Here is a 16,634-nt window from a genome sequence, read left to right as displayed (position 1 = left end):
TGTAAACATAATTTTTTGTACACAAGAATGATGAAATAATGTATATAATGTATATTATATGAAAAAATATTATGATAAAATCAGCCGTCACAAACACGGTATCGGTCTATAAAGATGAATGTGTTAAATACATGACTAATTTGGTGAAATTTGCCACAGAATGTTGCGGATTGGATAACGCAAAGAGGTTTAACAGAGTAGATTTGAAAAAATCCATTCTCAACTCAACCAGAGGAAGGTCAATAACTAAATTCATCCAAACATTATCAATGAATGATAAGAAGGACCTGTTAAAGCTATCTTCCATGGAATGCCCAGTGACCTGCCCGAACAAAAAAGTGTATGTGTACCAGTAAAACACCTCTAATTTAAAATATTTTAGATTGCTACGACCAATAGAATCGATGCCCAGTAATATTATGAAGTCTTCCAAAAAGTTGAGAAACTTTTTTGGTATTCCAGAGCTGCAAGTGTGTAGAGGCTGCAGTAAGAAGAGCAGATGCAGAAGATACCAACAAGTATGAATATAACAAGTCAGATTCATAAAATATAGGTCGAACACGACGTTCCGGATTTGTCGGATCTGGCATCAGTGATGATAGGAATGTATTCAATATGTAAAATACACCTGGACGGAAACGAATTGGTGGTGCCGGAGTTCGCCTTCAGGGAAATCGAAGCAGTAACATCGCTACTCGGAAGTTTAAATCGGTATTTTAAGGACTACAACATTGAAACTAACGTGAGTTGAGATGGAAATCAAATGTGTACCAGATACCGAGAGGGGACGACAAGGCGTGCATGAGAGAACTGCAAAGGTGTAGAAAGGAGCAAGAAACCAAGAAGTTGGAACTGCTGAAAGAGAAGGTAGTTTAAGATTTTGATTTATGATCATAAACGTGTTTAGGTGTTTAACATACCGCCCGGGTATAACATCGTGCCTAAGAGAACGAGCTACATGACTGGGTTTCAGAGGGACCTGTACAATAAACTATTTAAGAAGAAGAGGGCGGTGGAAGATGACTACATATGGGTGTCGGATACAGGAGACACGACGCTGCCAGAAGAAACCTCCAAGCTGGAGAAGATAAACAGGCTGGAAATAGAAGTAAAGGAGGGACACGCAGAGCCCAGAGAGGAAGTTGGGGCAAAGATGGATAAAATAGAGGACCTGACGACCAGCGACGTCCAGTTCAGAATGGAGTACTCGACGCCGCTGGGAAGCGAAGTGAACCTGCAAAGATACGACGTGATTAACGACAAAATGGTCAGGGGAATACAAATCAACGCAAAGGGAAGGTACGAGGTGGACCTGGAGGAGAACCTGGGAAACAGGGGGACGAACCACGTCGAGTACAGAAGCGACGGAATACCAATGTACAAGGTGCCGACCGCAAAAAAGCTGGGATCCCTGTCGAGATTTATAGGAAACCTGGACTCGTGCCCCAACGACCTGTCATTTTTGAAGCGCGTGCCGTACAATTATCAGTGCCAGAGCTCGGGAGAGGCCCTCAAGTCGCAGGCGGAGGCTCGCGAGGAAGACAAGGAAAACCTGGTCCAGATAGCACTCGCACTCGACTCTAAAAACAAGTAGAACGCAGTAAATGTGTTAAACACGTGCACTGGTGTGTAGTAATAGAGACGCAGCTATTCATGAATCTGTAACAGATGGCAAATTGAACTCAGGTGTTTTGAGCGAGCTGGCGCACCTTCCTCTTAGCCCAGGAATCAACAAGCAGAATGTCCTGAAAAGCAGTAACAATAGCGAGGGCAACAAACCTCTATTCTGTCGTCCTTTAGCTCCAAGGGGTTGAAAAGCTCAACCGCGTCGTGAACCAACTCGTGCAGTTGATCGTAGTTGATGAGGTTCTGCCTGAACAACTCGTTGGCCATGTCATTGGCGGCGTTGAAGACCGCAGGATAGAGGCCGCCCCTGCGACCGACCTCGTAGCCGAGCCTGAGAAAGGGGAAGTTCTCAAAGTCGGCCTCAGTGAAGCTGAGCGTGTGCCTGGTGAGGTCGAGGCCGGGGAGCCCGTTGGCCAACCTGTGCGGCCAGTTGAGCGAGTGTGCAATGGGGAGGCACATGTCCGGCAGGTACAGCTGAGCAAGCACCGAGTTGTCGACGAACTCGACCATGGAGTGGACTATGCACTCCCTGTGAACCAGAATCTTTATGTTCTCAAAGGGGACGCCGAAGAGGTGGTGGGCCTCAATCACCTCCAGCGCCTTGTTCATCATCGTCGAGGAGTCGACAGTGATCTTGGATCCCATGCACCAGACGGGGTGCGAAACGTTGTCACTCATCCTCAGACGCTTGTAGTCGGCGAACTTGCTGCCTCGAAAGGGGCCGCCGCTGCTCGTGAGAATCAGGCTCTTCACCCTCTGAAGGGAGCTTTGCGATATGTTGCAGACGTAGTTGGACCTCCTGGTGTCAACGCTGCCGTCGTCGAGGCACTGGAAGATCGCGTTGTGCTCAGAGTCGACCGGTATCACGGTCGTCGCAGACTCCTTCACGATTCTGCTCAGGAGATTTCCGGCCGAAACCACTGACTCCTTGTTGCACAGGGCCAGCTTCTTCCCGGAGCGTGCGGCCGACAGCGTCGGCTCAATGCCAGCGCAGCCTGAGATTGCCATCAGGAGCACGTCGTAGCCCAGGTTCTGGCACAGGTCCAAAAGGTCCCGCTTACTCGTCAGAACGTCACACTTGTGCCTCATCGACTCCTTCAGACGGTCTGAATTGTCAAAAATGTGACATACTTTCGGCCTAAAACTCCGTTAGAGTGCGGCAACGTACGTAAACTCGTCTGCCTGCTGCGATAGCAACTCGAAATTTTTACGTGCAGTCAGTGCCACAACCTCGAATTTAGTTTCATCCTTGTTCATGTTCCTGATGACGTTAAGCGCCTGCGTCCCAACTGACCCCGTGGATCCCACGATGGCCACCTTGACTGGCCCAGAACACCTACAAAACAAATGTTGAGCACATCAAAATACAGCTTTGCTTCGTGCAAATTTGTCTTCGAGAACACTGAAAATCGATTTACTAGGCATAAACTAACTAAAGGAAGCTGCTCGCGATATGAAAAACAGTATATATATCAAGTTATGAGAAATCGGCTTCATTCAGCTGGTCCAGCTTCTCATCCACTGATTTGAATTGCCTGGTCCTGCCAGTCCACCTAACGCACAATTCACAAACCAGAAACCAACTTCAAAAGCTTTACTTCAGATTTACAATTTGTTGAACTGACAAGTTTTTTCCACTCCAGTCCACTGCAATATTCGAACAATCTCCCCTAATCTACATAATTGCGCACAAACTCACTCTAGCTATTACAAACACTCCCTTCCAGTCCAATTTAGATGCTACTACTTGTCCGAATTGTTTGTAGGTCTTTATGGTTTCAAACTTGTTCCTATCCTAAACCACAGTGAAGTGGACAGGCACTACCTTAGTATCGACGTGTGGTATCTTAGTCAATATTAACGTATTTCTCATGTAATGCGATAACTTATCAAAAGAGCAGTTGTGAATTGCCAAAGGGAAGAAACTGAAGTGTGTTAAATTCCAAGTTGTACCTGTATGACTTAAAGATGGTGGAGTTTATACTGTCGTCCCCTTCAACTGATTCTGCCTTTTCTAAAGCAAGCTGTAATCCACAGAACGCCTACCTAATATGTCCTTGTAAAAAGAAAAGAATTTAAGTATTTTAGAGTTGGCCTCCGTTAACTTAACGGCGCTCGTGTCCGATCCTATGATGCTAATGTGCTTCTTAGGCCCGCTGGTATTAATATAATCCAGCAGCTTTAACTTGTATTCCTCCAAATTTTGGGTAAAAAAACTACTGCTAAGGTGACTTTTGTCTGGAACGTAATTTGGGAGGGACAGTAGCATGGACATCAGTTCACATATCAGCAGTCCGTTTGCGCAGAAAGGATCCCAAATCTAAAAATCCGTGATCACACGTTAACGTACACGTTCTACTTTAGAAGTCAGGGCCCTCAATACTTCTCTGTCCCTCAAAAATCCTGCAATGAGGGAGTCTGAAGTGTCCGAAAAGTCGTTTGTCAAAAAGTGCTGAAACTTTATATAATCCTTCCTTTTTGAGTCAAATGAGTCAGAAGCTGGTTTTTTGGCGATTCTAACTATATCTTTATGAATCCCACTCTCCTCTAGCAATTTTTTTTTAACTCCCGTGAGTGACCAAGATGGAATATACTTAGAATAGTCAACCCTTTCTCCGTCCAGAAATTGAAAGTTGTAAAACCTTGGAGATAGTCTCCCGGAGAACTGATATGCCAAATAACAAGTGTTCCTATTTAGTGTGAGTGAAATGCAACTATCTTCGACAGCCGTGAACTTGTTACACTCCTTTTTACTGTCCTCAAAGCTTAACTTGATCCCCTTTCTCACACAACTATCTATGGTGTGACTGGACCAGAGCTTAGAAAACCTTGAAATAATGCGCAATGGAATTGTATCTACGAAGGTTGCGGGGAGATATGAGCTCCAGGGCAACTTTGAAATAAACGTTACGAGCTGCTCCTCAGAATGGCATCTGAACGGATTTCCAATCCTCAGCCATATACTTTCTGCAGATTTAACAAACAAAGAACACTTGAGCAACCAGTCTAAATTGCACTTGACCTCTAAACCGCCTGGTTGAACATAGATATTACAGGAATCCCTCAAATGTGTACTAGCAGGTGGGTGACTTTTATTCAAATTTAGGGTTTCAGGAATGGATTCTTCAATTGATTTATCCTTGTGATTCAGTCTAATCCATTTATCGTCACGAGATGTGTGTTCTTCCCTCAATTCAGTGGAAGATAAATAACTTTGTGGATCATGTGAAGAATGTGTATCTGTATCCTCAAAGTTGTGTATATATTCACGTTTTTTTTGGATTCTACAAATATTATTCAATAACTTGTTATGCTTTATCTCATTTAAAAGGCAATTCTCGAGGCCCTTGCGAACTGATAAGAACAAGGTAACATTATCTAAAAATTAATATGAAAATGAATTAAAACATACTGTTAGGGTTAAACTGCATTAGTTAGAAAGTGTATTTTAATAACCATTATGGTTATGTTAAGTAGTCATTCGTTAATGAATAAAATGTTAGTGTCATGTATGGGTGTAAGGTTTCAATAAAAAGTGATGTGTTACTAAAAACAATCCATTACAACATTAAAATATTAAAAATCCCCTAAGGATCACTTCCTGATACCATTAATCCTATGTTGGTCAATCCTCTGAATGATTCCCTGCGTGCGATGTTCTCAATAAAAGAATGTAGAAGATCGTGAATATCTGAGATTTCCTTTTCAGGGAGATTCTAAAAATAATTTACACAATCAATAAGGATCTTACCCGTTCCTTTAAAGTTATATTCAAGGAGTCCTCTGTCCAGGTACAAGTTGATAGTGTGTAATTCTTTTCCTTTAAAAATCTGTATACTTTCGATTCAATGTTTGTGACCCACTGCAAATCCAAAGGGTCTCTATTGACATTATTATTTAGTTCCAAAAACAGCTGTGCAAACTCATCCAGTTGGTCAAACTGTTTCATAATCTCTTCTTTATTGTATTTGACAGGATCGTCCTCAACTATCTTTAAAACAGCTGATTTATAATCGCTTCCCTGTTTTTTGACCTTTTCCTTCATAATTTCGTAAATTATAGACATTTCTGAATTGCTTAATAGTCCAATATCAACCTCGGGAATGTTATCTTCTTCCTCTTCTTCTTCTTCTTCCTCATCATCCAACCATTCATTTTCATAGATTGGATCTAATTCTACAGTACCAACTGGAGGTGACTCTATATCCTTTAAATTTAGGTGGTTTTTATTTTCGTCTGTGATTTCAGTGTTAAGGTTTAACTGTGTATCCCTGTTTTCATTCAAAAGGTTATCCAAAATTAAATCATCATCCTTATCAGGAACGTCATTTAAAAGGTTTATAGCTTCGTTTATAGACAATTCCTTTTTCAAACAGTCATCTACAAACCTTTTGGATTCGTCGGTCTGTATTTCGCTAACTATAGGAGGTGGATCTTCCAAATCTCCTCCTATTATAAATTGAGATCTAGCTTTATTACTATGTGTACAAAATCTGTTTAAATTAAAATATGGATCTTTAAATTGTTTTCCAGTATAAATATAACATCTTTTTGTCCTACTAATAATACAATATGATGGAAGAAAAAACAAATATATTAAAAAAATGTGTAAAGAAGATAATATTTTATGCATCTATATTGTCTATTCATATCATCAAGAGAACAAAACAATAAAATATGGAATCTTTAGTTAAAAATTGGTATACTCTATGATTCAAAATGTATGTTATTACATATGAGATAATAATTACAAATATTAAAAAATCATTTTTTTGAAATATAAAAAAATATAATACATCGGAGAAAGTAGTTCTTGTCCTATTATACATCCATTTTTAAATTATATAAAGAATCTTTACTTAATATTTATGGTGCATATATAAATGTGTTAAAAGAAAAATTATCACCAACAGAACATTAATATGTACATCCAACAAATTAAAAAATACCGGTAAAATTAAGTAGGTTGAAAGATAATTTAGATGTGTAAGCTTTCTAAATAAGAAAAATACAGAATTATATAAACTCGATAAAAAACAACGGATTTGAGATAAAATTTTATAAAATTTATAAAAAAAAATCAGATTTTTAAATATGTATATATTTTTAAAATTATATGTGATGATAAAACAATGATTATAAAATAATTAGTGAATTTCGTGATATAAAAGATATCGTAATAATGAAAAACTTTTGTAACACCATAACTAGCAACCGCAAAATACAACAATTTCTAAGCATATCTAAATTATATTTAGACGATTAGTGTGTAATGTTAATGTGTCTTATCAAATAACAATTCAAATGTGAGGAGAAAATTCATATGGGAAAGTTGTAAAAGCAAAAAAACCAAAATTTAAAGAAGAAAAACCAAATTTATTTAAATAAAGTAGTAATATTTAAAATGTGTCCACAAATAAACATAAATATTTGTACAGTTGATTATATAAAAAACAGAAAAACAACATGAAAATAAAAGTTGTCTGTACCATAAGGAAATGGCGTTGCCAAGTTTGAAGTCTAAAATATCGTTAAGTCCAGTTATTTTAAATGTAAACAAAGTAAAAAATTAAAAATCAAATCTCTATATATAATAATTCCCCATATCTAATCATGAGTGAGCTCCACATTATCCAAGTCATGAATTGTCTTAAGAGCCAGTTAGTAGGTCTTTAGATGCCAATCGTACCTGTATTTATATTATCGAAAACTAAACGAGTGTGATTGGTTATAAAATATAGGCAGTAAGAACTAGGAAAGGAAGAATATTTGACTGCCAATGAACTCTATATAATATCTTGTAACATTCAGATCTGAATTTATAATATAACAATTGTATCGTGTATTTGTAAAATTAATATCGCATTAAATCATATGCTCATAGCTTAAAAAGGTCAATTTTATTATTGGACTGCAGGTGTGTAAGAAGTTGATGGTGTTAAAAATTTCAAAGAGAACATATATATAGAAAAGGCTGCTTTGGATTTCTGGTTACTTTTGATACCTAATACATAATTTAATATAAAATTTTCAATTGTCACTTAATTGTTTATCTGGACATGTAATCCTATATTTTTACCTAAAAACATTAGGGACCGAAAAAATATAATAATCAATTGTATGTACTATAGCATATTTCTAAAAAGATCAAAAATAAAAAGGAATTTAAAAATAATTGATGAGAGAAGCGTGAAAACAAGTAGATAATATGATAGGAAATGCTCTTTTCAACGTGGGCGATAGTAGAACGTCACCCATACCACTCAATTACGGAGAAGCCCACAGAAACATGACACCCCAAAAGACAGTACGACATAACGTTAACCAGCTACCAATGGAAGAAGCAAGAAGAAACGATATGTTCGACGACCCAGTGACATTCGTGAGAGAACTGTCGTCACTGGGGGTGCCAGAGTTCGCAAAATTTGAAAAAAGCATATACAGAAGTAGATACCTGAACACGCCGGAGTGCCACGCACTGTTGAATGTACATTATAGTAACCTGATGACAAGGTACGCGCCGAGTCTGACGACACACCTCTCGAAAAGGTCGGAGCCGACGCTTAACACACTGAGCCAAATCTCAATGTTTAGCAGCGACCACGTTAAGAGCCTGACAGTGCTGGTGGTACTGGGAAACCACCACAACCTTAACCTGGAGGGACTAGTCGAATACGTGTTAAACGTAATGAGATTGGTGTACAGAGCAGTGACGTCAGCAAAGGGAGACTCAGTGGAGAAGGCACGCACGTTCTACGCACTGCTGACGAACGCGAGCGGAACAGGAAGAGTGACACTGCTGTACATGCTGCTGCTGTCAGTGCTGGAAAAACAACTGTGGTTCTCAGAAGGGGAAGTGAAGGAGGACGAAATGTACCAAGTTTTTTCTTACATGATCTGCTGCTACGTCCAGGAGGCGCTGTCAGGAGAGCAGCAGGAGTACAGCGGCAGCAAGGGAGGAATGGTGCCGCCACTTGCCTCAAAAGCAGACATGTTCGTGAGGCACCTGAGCGTCTTGGGGTTCGTGCTTAAGTGGAAGATGGCGCTGCCCTCAGCACCAGTGCTGCTCAGTTGCCTGCGGGAGTTCAGAAAGAGACAAGAGAACTCGCGAGGCAGCAGCACGCTGAGCCTGTGGGCGAGCATAGTGCACCTGTACCTGGACCCTGAGGAGCGGGCGTCGGACTCGTTCAAGATGCCGAGGACGCTCTTCGACGTGCTGCAGCACGGAAACGACGTGTTCCTATTCACGCACGTGGTGGGATGCCTGGAGCACTGCTTCAGGGACGTCAAGTTCTTCAACTTCGTGGAAGTTAACCTGAGCACGTCGAAGTTCGTGTCGCACTTCCTCTTTAACATATGGAGGTACATCAACGACTGCAAGGACGACATCGTCAACGAAATGCTGGTCCTGGCAAACGTTATCCTGGAAATGTTCCCGAAGACGCTGGCCACGCTGTGCAAGCACCTGAGCAAGTACACGTACAAGGACAAGGGAGAGGCGCTGCTGACAGGAAACCTGGGTCCTGACAGAGACCCGAAGTACACAGACGGAGTGCTAAAGTCAGTGGAGGCGATCTTCAACGTGGCGCTGATAGGAAAGTCGCGACTGCAGATGAGCGCAACACTCTTCCTCACGAAAATCCTGGTCAACGCGGACATAACGAGAGCACTGCCGAGAGTTAACAAGCTGCAGTACACGAACCTGATGTTGGAGCTCTTGTCGCAGAAAGGGCACCAGGAGTACAGCTACTACCAGAAGGAGTACACGGGGCACGGAAGAGAGTACGGGACAGTCTACCAGGGAGAAGTGAAGGGGCTGGAGTGGCACCAGGAGGACAGCTTCATAAGCGACCTGGCGAAGCTGACGATGATGAAGGCGTATACGAAGTACTGCTGGAACGACTTAGTCTCGTGTCTGATGGCGAAGCTAGATCAGAAGCTGCTGGAGCACAAGAAAAGTAACGGAAAGTTCGGAGCACTAGATAAGCAGTACAACTACACGGGAAGGTACGAGGAGGGGCAATTCGGATTCGGAGATAAGCTGAAGGAGAAGTATAAGCTGGACAGAGGAGGAGCTAAGCAGCAGAAATTAGACAAGGCAGTGGACAGCGACGTGCAGTGGGTGCTTAACTACGTGAAAACGGAGTGCCTGGGCGCAGGAGGAAAGGAGACACTGTACTCAATGCTGTCCTCAGGAACGCTCCCAGAAAAAATACTCTCCTACGAGACGCTGATGGGAATGCAGCCGACAGCAGATACGTTGGTTATGTGCGGCATGGCGACCATGTACCGACGCTACGCGAGCTTCGGAGCACTCTTCAACAAGTACCTGGCGGTGAAGCAGCAAGGGCCGAGCGTGGACAGAGTGATGTACCCATCGATGAACGCAGTAACGGCACAGTGCCACGGAAGGAGCTGGACAAACTACACACTGCAGCTGCTGGACACGCTGCTGACACAGTACGTGGAGACCTGCGACCTGTCGAAGCAGAAGCTGGTGAACAGCCTGCTGGCAACACCGCGCTCGTCAGAAGTAGACAAGGAAAAGTACTCGGCGCTGGAAAAGAGAGTTAAGGAGTACAAGTCTGAGGCGCACAGACTGCGAGAAGACTACGAAAAGCTGGCGCAGGACTCGGCGACGACGAGAGAGGAGTACGAAGCGAAGGTCTCGAAGCTGAAGGCGGAAATGACAGCAGTATCAGAAAAAAACAAAAACGACCTGCAGAAGATGAGAGAAGTGGTGACGAAGACGAAGGCGACGCTGCAGCACCTGGAACAGGCACTTAACGCAGCGAACATGGAAAACACGACCCTGAAGCAGGAGAACATGAGAGTGTACGCAGAACGCGACGGACTCAAGTCGGAGTCGAGCTCGCTGAAAAACAAGCTCGCGCAGCAGAAGAGGGAGCTGGACAGACTGCCAGGGCTAATCAAGGAAAACGAAAACTACTACACGCACAACAAGAAGCTGCAGTTGGAGCTGGATCGCAAGAGTGAGGACCTGACACAGAGCAACACGAGGCTCGAGTCGCTCTACAGGATGCTGATTTACCTGGCGGACAAGTACAAGAGCAGCATGGAGCACCACGAACGCGTGAAGGAGGAGGTGAGCGCGCTGAAGCACCAAGTGTCGCAGCTGACGGCGAAGATAGGACGCCTGGAGCAGGACCTGAGGGTAAGAGATATTCACAACTATTGCACCCTGTATTCACGTTTTAGCTTATTAGCTATTAACGCTTTAGTCTAGTGGTTAATCACAACGGCTGTATATAGTTAATTATGGCTAGTGCAGCATAATTTTTATTTCAAAACCCTAGATATTTTTAACCAAACCCTATAGTTACACCTAACCAAACTCCACAGTTATAAATAAATGAATAAATCAGTACATTGAATAAATAAGTACATTGAATAAATAAATAAACACTATGAATACAATGATAGAGTAAATACAATAGATAAATATAATAAATGGACAAATTGACCATTGTTTTTTAGGAAAAGGAGAGGCTTATTTCCGACCTCACGAGAAATAAATCGGTAAACGAGTCTGAATTAGCACGCCTGAGAGAAGAAATAGCAAGGAAAGAAGAAGCAATAGCATCAGCAAACAGAAAAGCAAAGGAGTATAAAGATAAGGTGGAAACCTTAGCATACTCAGTGCAAAAGAAATCAGAAGCACTCCAATCAATACAGCACAGATGCGCGGAAATTGAAAGGGAGTTGACGGAAAGAAGAAACCACCTCAACGCAATAGAGTCGACATTCAATTCTAGAGCATTGATCACATAGAAAAGGAACATTTGTAATTTGTTAAGCATAAATACACATTAATATGAGATTACGTATGATAAGTAGGAAGTAGTGGAGGACAGATTACGTGGCTAGCTAGTGGGAGTAGGTGCGCAAGTAGCAGCATGAATGGAAAAGGTACAAAGATTAATTTTACAAAATCAATGAAAAAATCTGGGACAGCAGCTGGCGAAAAGCCAGAAGCGACGACGATTGGGAGTCCGAGGCGACTGATGGTTGGACTCATTCAAGACTGAGGACAAGTCAGGATGGTCGGAGTGGCTGGACCTGAGGAGAAGCTCGAGCTTCCGACAACGAACGAGAAGGTCGCTGTAGTCACGAATGACCTCGGAGTAGTGCTGCTTGTAGTCCTCCATGTCGTGCCTGAGGGCGTCGACCTGAGAGAGAGCAGAGCGAAGAGAGTCGCGCTCAGAGGAAATTATCTCAATCTCGCGGTTGAGACGGTCAATCTCGGAGCGCGAGCTCTCCTCGTTGGAAATGGAGGCCTCGTAGCGACGACGCATCGCGCGAACCTTGTCCTGCATGTTCTCGAAGTCGTCCTGACACCTGGTGATGAGCTCGCCAATGTCGCAGGTGCGGTCGTCAAGGCCGTTCTCGACGGAGCCGGAGCTGGGAAACAAGTCTGAGTTGGGGCCGAAAGTCGTGCTGATTTGAAGCAGGAAGGTCCGAAACTTCTCCAAGGCGAGAATCTTCTCCTTCAACTCGAGCCTGAGGTCACGGTTGATCTGGCCAGTGAGCTCGAGGTCCTCGTGAATGGAAATGGACTGGGTGGTCGACTCGGCAACCACGCAGTCGGAGCAAATCTTCACCCTCTCGAGGTCCGAGTAGTTGCCCCCAACGTCTCTCAGGCGCCCAGTCAAACAATCCCGGCAGCATGTGCGATTGCATTTGGCGCAGAACCGCTTCCAGGAAATAATACCGAATTTAAGGCCGCAAACCTCACAGGAAGTGAAGTCCTTCATTGTAAAAAAATAGCCATGCTTAAGGGAAGTGAAGTGAAAAAATTAAGGGCCCGGAACAAAGAAGAAGAGAAGATTCCATGGTAAGGATTTGTCAAGTGAATTAAATCCGAATCTTCATTAGTATGTGTATACGACGAAAACTACATTAAAAAGTAAATTAATATATTACATGTAATTCAAAAAAGTGTATAAAGTGATAGAGATATAAAGTAGAAGCACAGGAAAATTAAAGGGGGCAAATCACGATAGCAAAAACAGTTGATTAAAACAGTTGTTTATTATATTAATAATAAATATTATTAATATAAATGATATTCGTATTTTTTATTTAATTCAAAATTGGACTAAAATATACGAATACAAAAAATTAATTAAAAGCCTTCGCCGCTAAATGGACGTCGACAAAGCGATGACAACGACCAACAAACTCGATATGTCCCTGGGTTAGTGGAAAACTAAAACAAATGAAGTGTAGACGAGATTGGTAAGGCCATGAATAGGAGGAAAGTGAACGCCAACAGGAGAGGCTTCAAAGGGCCGGGACGCCGCCAGAGAGACTTCGAGGGAAGGCCGAGAAGGCAGTTCGGACGCACGAACAGAAGGTTCGACGACAGAAGAGTGGAGCCGAGAAGGCCGCGAAGAGAGACGAAGTACATTGTGAGAGTGTCGAACCTGGACCACAGCGTGATGAAGGAGGACCTGATGGTAAATAAGTAGCTACTCAACCGCGACCGCGACGAGACTAAATTTAATGTAGGAGCTATTCAGCTCAGTGGGAGACGTGGCGAAGGTGTGGGTGGACTACGACAACACCGACAGATCGAAGGTTAGCGCGAATTCACTATGAGCCTGTAGGGGACCGGAGGCTGCATCTACAAGTTCACGGAGGACGCTAAGAAGGCAATCTCCAAGTTCAACGGAAGCATGATTGAGGGGAAGGCAGTGGAAATGTACGGAGAGGTGTACAGCAGAGACCGCCGCAACTTCAGGCCGAGAAATCGCTACCCAGTGAGAAGCAACAGGTTCTCGCGGGGAGGGCCGAGGAGAACCGGCAGGTCACCCTGGTGAAGATTGAGAGTACAATTAATCTAATAAATTAAGGTACACGTTACTCAGCGGAGAGAGCCCGCTTTGTAGCATAGTCCCTGAGCCTGCCAGACAACTTCTCGACGCCGTACTTGGTAAGCTGATCAGCAGTGTTCTCAATGGAGACGACAGTGCTGTCAATGATCGACTCGTACTTGTGTAAAATGGGAGCAATGAGAAGATTGTAAATAAGTTCAGCACCCTGAAAGAAAATAAGTTATGAGAATTTAATATTTAATAGTAAACGCGACTTTTGAGTAAACTTACTTGAAGCTTTGGGTGCAGGAGAAGAACAATGAAAAGAAGTTTCCCAAAGTAGAAAAACGGGATCCAATAGAGGAACATGTTTGCAAAGTAGTTGAAAATGAAGCCGAGGGAAAATACGACCCAGTACTTTGTCCAGTAAATGAGCTGCATCTTGTTCAGCTCCAAGTCCTTGCAAAGCTCCTCCTTGGCCTGGGCAGAGTCGGCGTCGGAGGCCTTGTCGGAGGACTGCAGCTTCGATCCCTGAGCTTTTAGCCTGTCACTCTGCCTGAGAACCTTGAAGGACTTGTAGGAAGGATACAGGAAGCCCACAGAGTCGCAGATGATGGACCCGCCGATCCTGCTCACGAAAAAGAGGAGCATCAGGAGGGCGAGGAGCATGAGAACGACGCCGCCGGGCACGTTGAGCTTGACGGCGACGCACTGCACGAAACTCAGGTTCTTGGCGTGCCTGTCGAAAAACTCCAAAACCTTGCTGAAGTCCCCGGATCTAGAAACGATGCTCTTCGAGACCATCTTGACGTACGAGAGCCTCGACTCTGCAGGTTTCTCCTGTTCCTTGAGTTGACCCATACTTCCAGATATATGATTTAGTCAGATTTAAGGTGAATCGGTCCTGCGGATTGGAATGTGAACGTAAATCAGTGTATTGTACAGTGATCTATAAAAGATGCAACAAATAAATTAAATTTACAAATTATTATATTCAAAATAGCTGAAAATAATAAACAGAAGGGCTGGCGTAAAAAATGATGTGAAAAGAGCACTTGTACGCTAGTTTTAACACAACACAACAATGGGTGACCAGTGTCTCAGATCACGATCTAGAATATAGTCAGCAGATATCCATAGTCTAAATAAAAGTTAAAAATAAAAACGTTTCGACCTTAGATGCTAGTTTATAGCAAAAATTCTGACATATTGAATTGATCCCCGGACCAACTATATACAACCTCAAATTATCAGAAATTATATACACATCTCTTTGATATTTATATATTTATATAAACTAAATTATATCCATCTACAACCTGAAAATAAGCTTGATATTCGACCCTAGACGTCCATTAGTATTCCATGGCTAGCTTTATTCATAAAGATAGCCAGTTCATTCCTATATAATTAACATTAACATATATTTTTGTCTAATTACATTATAAAAAGTTTTATTTGTATTTGAATGCAGTTATATAAACGTAACAAATACCAGTAAATTATATTAACAAAAAGAAATTCCACGATGAAGTTACACGAATTGAAACTAAATGTAGTCCTAGTAATTTGTATCATATCTATGATTTGTGTGTCCAAATCAGCCCCTAATGAACCGAAAAGACGAATCTCGTCGTTCAACGGGAGAATATTTAGAAACAGAAAAGAGAGATCAATAAAACTTATGGATGATACAGATGATGTAGAAAAGATGGACGAGTCAGAAACAATGGACGAGGAACACACAGCAGAAGAATATGAAGAAGTTCCACTGAATAATCAAGAAGGGAAGGAGAACGAAGAAGTTAAGGATAAAAAGGTTAAAGAGAAGATAATAGAAGAATCGTTAGTTAGAAGATTAATAAGAATGATGAAAATTAAGAAAAAAGAGCCAGTAAAAGAAATTTCGTATATAAAAAAACAAATGAGTATTGAATTACTAATCAAGAATGATGAAGAGAAAAAGAAGAAAGAAGAAATAGAAGAAAAGAAAGAGGAAATTGTTGAAGATAAAATAGATAAAAAAGAAGCAATATTAACAGGAATAAAAACTGAGATAGGAAAAGAAAGATTGCCCAAAAAAATAATAGTGGTTGACACACACGAAGAATTAGCTAAACCAGGAACATCAAAAGATTACTCAAAAGTAATAGAAGAATTAGAAAAGGCGGAATTATACAAGAAGAAAAAAGAAAATAAAGTTAATGAAGTAATGAAAGATGAAGGTAAAGATAAGAAGGAGAAAATTAAAGGAGCAGAAACAAAGTTGTAGATCAACAGGGAAGGTAAAATAAAGATACCTAACGACAAAAATAAAAATAAATAAAAGAAGATTAGGAATCTTAAACGAAATGAACTATAAAAGATCAGTAGGTAGAAAAAGATGAAGGAAAGGATGAGATATCAGAACTTTGAATCACTAATTTATGTGTGTAATGCTTAGACGATATATTATCTTATAAGTGAATGTGTATACAAGTATTGAAAATAAGGTACATAAAGCTATATGTAGCATCCCCACAGAACTGTAGCTGATGAAGGTGTATATCCCCCATCATTCAAGGAAAAAAAGTATTATTTGTACTCTAATAAATAAATTCACACGCTTGTAGTAAACAAAAATCGAATTCCTGGAATATAAAGGTACCAAAAGCAATTAGTAACAACAATTGCCCACATTTACAATCAAGTAAAGTGTCCACTCAAGCCAAAAAGTATCTAATTTATTCACATCAAATAAATTAATATTTAAAATGGTGCGCATGAGCGTTCTGGCCGATTGCCTCAAATCAATCGTAAACGCAGAAAAAAGAGGAAGACGTCAAGTGCTAGTGAGACCCTCCTCGAAAGTGGTGGTCAAGTTCCTGCAAGTTATGCAGAAACACGGCTATATCGGAAACTTCGACATAGTCGACGACCATCGCAGCGGAAAAATCGTAGTTGAGCTGCTGGGAAGGATCAACAAGTGCGCAGTGGTCTCGCCGCGCTACGACCTGACGCTGGACGACCTGGAGCAGTGGTCCTCGAACATCCTGCCCAGCAGGCAGTTCGGACACCTGGTGCTGACGACGGCGTACGGAATCATGGACCACGAGGAGGCGCGCCGCAAACACACAGGAGGAAAGATCCTGGGCTTCTTCTTCTAAACGAAGATTAATATAGTAAATCACA

At 41.9% G+C, this 16,634-nt stretch overlaps 10 protein-coding genes across 10 annotated transcripts; 5 read left to right on the top strand and 5 right to left on the bottom strand.

The window, feature by feature from the left end:
- Positions 1-71: 71 nt before the first annotated feature.
- TOT_020000054 (conserved hypothetical protein) lies at positions 72-1,594 on the top strand (the record flags this gene model as incomplete). Its single annotated transcript, XM_009691789.1, has 5 exons — positions 72-340; positions 383-518; positions 554-742; positions 775-867; positions 908-1,594. 5 exons carry the CDS (start codon positions 72-74, stop codon positions 1,592-1,594), a joined length of 1,374 nt encoding a protein of 457 aa, XP_009690084.1.
- An 88-nt stretch (positions 1,595-1,682) lies between these two features.
- Positions 1,683-2,973, bottom strand: TOT_020001022 (1-deoxy-D-xylulose 5-phosphate reducto-isomerase; the record flags this gene model as incomplete). Its single annotated transcript, XM_009691788.1, has 3 exons — positions 1,683-1,745; positions 1,780-2,764; positions 2,795-2,973. The coding sequence occupies 3 exons, from the start codon at positions 2,971-2,973 to the stop codon at positions 1,683-1,685; spliced, it is 1,227 nt and encodes a 408-aa protein (XP_009690083.1).
- A 667-nt stretch (positions 2,974-3,640) lies between these two features.
- On the bottom strand, positions 3,641-4,993 carry TOT_020001021 (conserved hypothetical protein; the record flags this gene model as incomplete). The annotated part of the gene is made up of 2 exons (XM_009691787.1): positions 3,641-3,946; positions 3,977-4,993. 2 exons carry the CDS (start codon positions 4,991-4,993, stop codon positions 3,641-3,643), a joined length of 1,323 nt encoding a protein of 440 aa, XP_009690082.1.
- Positions 4,994-5,213: 220 nt separating this feature from the next.
- Positions 5,214-6,217, bottom strand: TOT_020001020 (conserved hypothetical protein; the record flags this gene model as incomplete). Its single annotated transcript, XM_009691786.1, has 3 exons — positions 5,214-5,342; positions 5,378-5,743; positions 5,816-6,217. The coding sequence occupies 3 exons, from the start codon at positions 6,215-6,217 to the stop codon at positions 5,214-5,216; spliced, it is 897 nt and encodes a 298-aa protein (XP_009690081.1).
- A 1,617-nt stretch (positions 6,218-7,834) lies between these two features.
- Positions 7,835-11,418, top strand: TOT_020000050 (uncharacterized protein; the record flags this gene model as incomplete). Its single annotated transcript, XM_009691785.1, has 2 exons — positions 7,835-10,801; positions 11,125-11,418. 2 exons carry the CDS (start codon positions 7,835-7,837, stop codon positions 11,416-11,418), a joined length of 3,261 nt encoding a protein of 1,086 aa, XP_009690080.1.
- Positions 11,419-11,579: 161 nt separating this feature from the next.
- On the bottom strand, positions 11,580-12,401 carry TOT_020000049 (uncharacterized protein; the record flags this gene model as incomplete). The annotated part of the gene is made up of 1 exon (XM_009691784.1): positions 11,580-12,401. The coding sequence occupies one exon, from the start codon at positions 12,399-12,401 to the stop codon at positions 11,580-11,582; it is 822 nt and encodes a 273-aa protein (XP_009690079.1).
- Positions 12,402-12,792: 391 nt separating this feature from the next.
- On the top strand, positions 12,793-13,469 carry TOT_020000048 (uncharacterized protein; the record flags this gene model as incomplete). Its single annotated transcript, XM_009691783.1, has 4 exons — positions 12,793-12,844; positions 12,877-13,106; positions 13,159-13,227; positions 13,257-13,469. The coding sequence occupies 4 exons, from the start codon at positions 12,793-12,795 to the stop codon at positions 13,467-13,469; spliced, it is 564 nt and encodes a 187-aa protein (XP_009690078.1).
- Positions 13,470-13,509: 40 nt separating this feature from the next.
- Positions 13,510-14,324, bottom strand: TOT_020001019 (uncharacterized protein; the record flags this gene model as incomplete). The annotated part of the gene is made up of 2 exons (XM_009691782.1): positions 13,510-13,689; positions 13,755-14,324. The coding sequence occupies 2 exons, from the start codon at positions 14,322-14,324 to the stop codon at positions 13,510-13,512; spliced, it is 750 nt and encodes a 249-aa protein (XP_009690077.1).
- Positions 14,325-14,991: 667 nt separating this feature from the next.
- Positions 14,992-15,878, top strand: TOT_020000046 (hypothetical protein; the record flags this gene model as incomplete). Its single annotated transcript, XM_009691781.1, has 2 exons — positions 14,992-15,357; positions 15,837-15,878. 2 exons carry the CDS (start codon positions 14,992-14,994, stop codon positions 15,876-15,878), a joined length of 408 nt encoding a protein of 135 aa, XP_009690076.1.
- A 338-nt stretch (positions 15,879-16,216) lies between these two features.
- TOT_020000045 (40S ribosomal protein S15A) lies at positions 16,217-16,609 on the top strand (the record flags this gene model as incomplete). The annotated part of the gene is made up of 1 exon (XM_009691780.1): positions 16,217-16,609. One exon carries the CDS (start codon positions 16,217-16,219, stop codon positions 16,607-16,609), a length of 393 nt encoding a protein of 130 aa, XP_009690075.1.
- Positions 16,610-16,634: the final 25 nt, after the last annotated feature.

Source organism: Theileria orientalis, chromosome 2 (assembly GCF_000740895.1).
Source record: "Theileria orientalis strain Shintoku DNA, chromosome 2, complete genome".
NCBI classification, from domain to species: Eukaryota; Apicomplexa; class Aconoidasida; order Piroplasmida; family Theileriidae; genus Theileria; species Theileria orientalis.
This window is presented reverse-complemented; position numbering and strand designations above follow the sequence as displayed.